Raw genomic sequence first — 5,947 nt, 5'->3', positions numbered from 1 at the left:
TTTTCCTGTGACTCACGATCTAGGTTGATGGTGGGGAACAAGTCTGTCATAACCCTTTTTTCTGTAGAATCATGTTGAACATGTCATCCATTCTCCTTTCGAAAGTAAGGAATTCTCCCCTCATTACATTAGAATGGTCTCCAGGTATGGAGTGAATGGACTAGGGTGATCAATCACCCACAGCCGGCTCTGAACTTGAATTGTTGGACATTGTCATGTTTCAAGGATCGAAGATCAGAAGTAGGAAAGAAACCTCTCAAAATCGTTCCCACATACAGCGCCAACTATTACAGAATAAAAATTTTGAATGACCTCTGATGAACTTTCTAATCACGATCACCTAAAAAAGGATGAAATAAGAGTGGCTTGGAGGACCTGAGGTGTCCTCCGGGGAATCTCTCCAATGCCTAAGTAAGGGATTGGTTTGAGAGGTTGTAAGTAACAGTAAAGTAGTTTTTTAATGAGAGATGTCGTACCTCTTTGCAATGCTCCCCTTTTATATTGGCGAAGTTTGGCCTTTAGGAGATTCGTCATTTATGAGCGTGTTTATGATGGTTGGTGTGAATCCCTCTAGTTATTGCAGCATTGGTGTAGATTGCTTTGATCATTATGACGCTAGCGTCAATTGCTCTGGCTGAGCAATTGACATGGGTGGTAACTGCCCCCATCAATGCTAAACCTTAGTCTCTTCTGAACTTATGATAGGTAATGTACTTTTTGGGGCATATCAAGTTTAATCCAAACCTACGAAATGAGCTCAGTCAAGCTTCTAATCATCATGAGCCGAAACAAATTGAACCTATTCATGTTCATATTTGACTAATTTATTCAACAAGCCCCAAAATTGAACTTGAAAATCGTTCGATTATATCATAAACAATGCTGAAAGAATAGTTGTCAAATCGCGCTTATTACACATGACAATAATATTTTATTTGTTAGAAAGTATCATGCAATAAGTAATATGTCAAATTCAATTGGTTACGCGACAAATTTTTTTTGTTTTTTTGTTTTTGTAAGAATACGCTAGATATCCATTGCGTCAATTATATGACATATTTTTAAAGTGCAAAATAATGATGTTAGCAACCAAAACTATACAAGTGATCTCCAAAAGTTTCCAACTTTTCTTATGAAACTAATCATAATACGCGAACCCAACTTAATTAAAATGTTTTAAAGCCTATTAATTAAAATGTACATTTAAAGCCTAGGTCGCCCATTACAATTATAGTACTGTTACTCACTTTAAATTTTTAGAAACATAGTTATGAAAGACACTTTTTAAAAAGTCCGGTAATTAATAGACCTCAATATGATCAATAACTTTAATTTTCTGACGAAAACAAACACCAAAAGGAAGAAGATCAAATGTAAAAGCTTCCACAGAGTCATGGAGGAACTTTGGACAGGTTGTCAACAGCAGTGGGGCTGTGCTCCCTTTTGCACAGTCAACGCTTGGCACTAAATTCTATCTCCCCCTCTTTCTACTACCTATAAATTCACACCAAGATCAACCCTATTCTTAAATTTTCCTATGCTTTCTCTTCTTTTCTCGCATACCAAACATGGGTCGGAAAAAGTTGGTGATGAAGAAAATTGAGAACCCAACCTCTCGCCAAGTGACATACTCAAAGCGCAAAGATGGGATTGTGAAGAAGGCCACTGAACTATCAGTGTTGTGTGACATTGATGTTGGACTGATCATGTTTTCTCCAAGTGGTAGATTGACTACCTTTGCTAGCAATGGAAGGTTGATGATCCAGAAGTTAAAATCTATTTTCATTGTAGGAGTTACATGTATGTGATTGGATTTTGTGTTTTTGTAGGATTGAGGATATCTTTCTTCGTTATATTGATCGGCCTGAAGAATTGCGAGGAGGGTATGCCTTTAATTGCCTGTTTTTGCCTTGTTTGATTTGGACTAAACATCTTCATTAATGAGTTTGTTTCGACTTTTCATTGTTTTTTCTTTTGATTTTTGGTATTCTTTTGAAAAATGCAGAGCTATTTGGAATGAAGAGGTAATAAATAATAAACTCATTCTTTCTGTGTGTGTATGAATGAGCGCAAATGTGCTTACACGCACTTATATTAAACATATCATGCCATTATTTGCAGTATCTATTCCAAAGCCTCACACAACTCAAATATGAAGGAGAAATGATTGAAAAATTAGCAGAGTTCGTCTCTCTCTCTCTCTCTCTCTCTCTCTCTCTCTCTCTCTCTCTCTCTCTCTCTCTCTCTCTCTCTCTCTCTCTGTATATATATATATATATATATATATATATATTACACACACACACACACGCACAAAGATACAACCCCACACTCCCACCTTCTCAAACACAAAGTATACAAAGATTGGTTGTCTGTCTTGAGTCTATTTTTTGGATGCCTATGATCTTCTGATGAGAACCTTTTTTTTTCTTTATTATGATCATTCAATGGCGATTGAACAAAAATGATCAGAATAGAGGTAATACTTGAACCATGTGCCGCTTTGAACAGAATCCTTTCATGATGTGTGTGTGTGTTAATTTTTTTTTTTAGAAATATATATATATATATATATATATATATATATATATATCTCTGCAATCATTGACCTTTTTGGAGCTCCAATTAGGCTCTTGAGGAAACACTCCAGAGACTGACTCAGAGACAACATGTAACTGAGGAAAAAATGAAGTCAGTATCTTACTTACTGCCTTTTCCTACTTTCCCACACTCTCCGATTAGCATGCAACAATCCCTAATTACATGTATCAGGCATCTGGACAGAAATAACACCCATTCTTGTATAATTTTTAGGTTTTACAATCCGGAACTTGAGAAGATCACGTCTGTTTTTGAAGCTCAAGTGTACCAGCAAACTATTATTGAAGCAATTCGCCAAATAGAACAGTTGAAAGTAAGTATATAAGCATGTTCCCTTCAATTTTCTGCTAATCCCAGGCGATACGAAAGCGAGATCAATTTAATAGCTAGTCTTTACTCGTCACCTTCTTCTTCTAGCAGGCAAAATTGACTGGTAGCCGGGTTGTGCCCCATAAACCTGCAGAGAACATTGAGGTAACAGCAAAGAAAATGCATATAGAGATTGAGCAGAATTTAGTACAAATGAATTTAGGGTTGCGAATTGGTAGGTACATGGGATTGACAGTACAAAGGAAGCAGATTCGATGACCGAAGAGTCTGTCGATTCTAACGGGATGAGGTAATTGAGTACCACACATGTTTACAGAAAGAAAAGAGATTTTAGTACTCAAACAAATGGTATTATGAGTGATGACCAATATAAGTTTGCTGTTTAATTCTTTAGGAACTCATATTTAAGGGATGAAGAGCAGGTGGGAGAAACTGGAGGACCTCATTTAAGCCTTGGCTACTTGAAAAGGCAGAACCATTGGAACCTAATGGCGGGTGGTGGACAAACACATGCTCCTGCAGGGTTTTAACATCCAGTGATTAGATTGTTGTAATCTAATCTAATCCCTTCATGTTTCTTCAAGGTCTCTACAAGCTTTGAATCTCCAGAACTTTCATTTATAGTAATTAGACTGATGTAGCTAGCTGCTTAATGAATTGTGCGGTTTTCTTTGGACAATGCAAGCAGACACCGGTGTTTCTTCAAGATTTTTGGCAGTAGTTCTTCTGAGTGGTTTTGCATAATAGTAATTGCCTCATAACCTGTTTGAACTCCTAAAGCTTTTGCATGTTAAATTGAATATGGAACACTTCTTTCCATGTGTTGCAATCAATGAAAGGCCAAGCTCCAATTTAATTGCAGTCTTTGGTAATGAGGGATGCATCGGCAAAACCTGAAAACACTTGGCGAGCGACAAATCATTGTCAATATAAGATATGCACTAGGATATGACATGACACGATATGACATGAATACGGGGAAATTGATAAATCTTGAAAACATAGGACAAGTGATTTGAGTTTTTTCCAATTTTAATTTTATTTTAATTAAAATTATTTAACAATAGTTGGGATAGAACTTTATTTCCAAAATTGATGTGTCCCCTCTCAGCATAATTGCAAGGGTGACACATGACCAATAAAAGACGCTACACCAAATAGTGTTTTTAGCTAAAAAAAAAATGCTGGTTGAAGTAGTGTTTTTTGCATGTGCCATGCAAACGTCAAAGCGCCTTGTGATTATTTCTTTTTGTTAATAATATTTTATTATACTATTAAAATAAAGTTTTTCCTATTTTATTAAAATTAAGAGGTAAGATCTCATTAGGGGAACGAGGGAAGTAAACCGATATAATTAATGTAGACTTCAATAATGAACTTTCATTAGCAATTTACTATAAGTCATGTATATTACGAGCATATGTTACAATAAAATTTTGTATGGAAGTAGTTTGTGTATTTGAATTGTTGATGCCTGCTTTGCGGTGACTTTACTACTATGTTTTTGTACGTATTCAAGATTTATTCTAATTCAATAAAAATGAGTTTTTATTTTCCAATTGGGGGGTGATTGTCAAATTAACTCCCAATTAGTTGCATGCTATTATGTGCTAAGAAGGGAGTCACATTTGTGGATCCTACCAGACTAGTAGTTTTCACAAGGGCACGTTTGATGAGTTTGGTCTTTCTTCTCATAAGTACATGTGAATTCCGGTATTATCCCAAGAGAGGAGGTGAATTGGATATTTTTAAAATTAAGCACTTCAAGTTCTAATTTTGAAAACTAACAATTACAAACTTGTAAGTTACTTAACAACTAACTCAATGTTTCACAATTAATCAATTTAATGTGTATCTTTATGAAGCATACAATTTTACCTAATTACTCACAAATGTACCAAATGTTCAATACATACACAATAAGCAGATAATTTAAATGCAAGTGGAAATTAAAAAAAGAGTTAAGAGAAGAGAGATGCAAACTCGATTTTTACGAGGTTCGGCTTACCTCAGCCTACGTCTTCGCCTTGAGCAATCCACTCAAGGATTCTACTAAAAATCCGTTCCTTTAACTGGGACGGAGCTTCCCTTACAATCTTTTGCTTACAAGAGGCGTAACTTCCTCCTCAACCCCGGTTCACAACCCGAATCGTGAATAAAAAATAATGAATACAATTTCTGTAACAACTCAAAATGCTTCTAACCAAACTAGTGAGTACAAGATAAATCTTAGAACATAATCATATGATAAAACATGAAACTCAATGAGTGTGTAAGATGTTTTCAATGATATTTGTGTATTAACAAATATATGATCTTTGTATATAGATATAAATATGATAAAATATCTTCAAAGATATGAACACAAGTCAGTATTTTTCAACAAGATTTCTCAAGGTTATGTATTTTAGAATCCTTAGGATTTGCTTATCAAAAGTATTTGCAATAATATCATAAGATGAAATCTTTGAGTAAAATATAAACTTGAATATTTGCAAAGATTCAAACTTTAGCAAAAGTCTTTCTCAAATAAACTTTTCAAGTACTAAAACAAGGATTTTTCTTCTCAATAAAAATATTAGATATAAGAGTTTGAGAGATGAAAAACCTTTGATATATATATTGAATCCACAAATAAATCACTTATTGATCAAACCTCAATCACTATGAATTGCTTGCAAGATGTGTAGATGAATGCTCTTTTAAAGAAAAACTGAGATGATTTGCCCAAATAATATGATTGCAGTAAAGTGTTGGCAAAGTCTTTGGAATGGAGGCACACTTCGCATGAGATAACAAGATTAGTCTCTCAAAAGTGTTTCTTCTTGTGTCTCTAGGGTTTAGGGTATGTTTAAATAGTGTTCTCGCTATTAGATTAAATCTTGGCTATTGGATCATTTAACAATAAAGGTTTTCATCCGTATATGCGCTGAGAACGTAGTTCTGTGCCGCAACCTTCGTCGACAAATGGGTATGTTCATCGACGAGTGTACAACACTTGTTCGTCGACGATACC

The 5,947-nt window shown here is 34.9% G+C and overlaps 1 protein-coding gene across 2 annotated transcripts; it reads left to right on the top strand.

Annotated features, from left to right (window-relative positions):
* The first annotated feature begins 1,542 nt into the window (after positions 1-1,542).
* LOC131156274 (agamous-like MADS-box protein AGL66) lies at positions 1,543-3,610 on the top strand. 2 transcript variants are annotated; one of them, XM_058109816.1, is made up of 8 exons: positions 1,543-1,753; positions 1,830-1,883; positions 2,006-2,024; positions 2,122-2,183; positions 2,815-2,914; positions 3,022-3,075; positions 3,150-3,220; positions 3,326-3,610. In XM_058109816.1, exons 1-8 carry the CDS (start codon positions 1,569-1,571, stop codon positions 3,459-3,461), a joined length of 681 nt encoding a protein of 226 aa, XP_057965799.1. In that variant the 5' UTR covers positions 1,543-1,568; the 3' UTR covers positions 3,462-3,610. The 2 variants fall into 2 exon arrangements, with proteins under 2 accessions (XP_057965799.1, XP_057965798.1); XM_058109815.1 differs by having other exon boundaries at positions 3,019-3,075.
* Positions 3,611-5,947: the final 2,337 nt, after the last annotated feature.

Source organism: Malania oleifera, chromosome 5 (assembly GCF_029873635.1).
Source record: "Malania oleifera isolate guangnan ecotype guangnan chromosome 5, ASM2987363v1, whole genome shotgun sequence".
Lineage (NCBI taxonomy): Eukaryota > Viridiplantae > Streptophyta > Magnoliopsida > Santalales > Ximeniaceae > Malania > Malania oleifera.
This window is presented reverse-complemented; position numbering and strand designations above follow the sequence as displayed.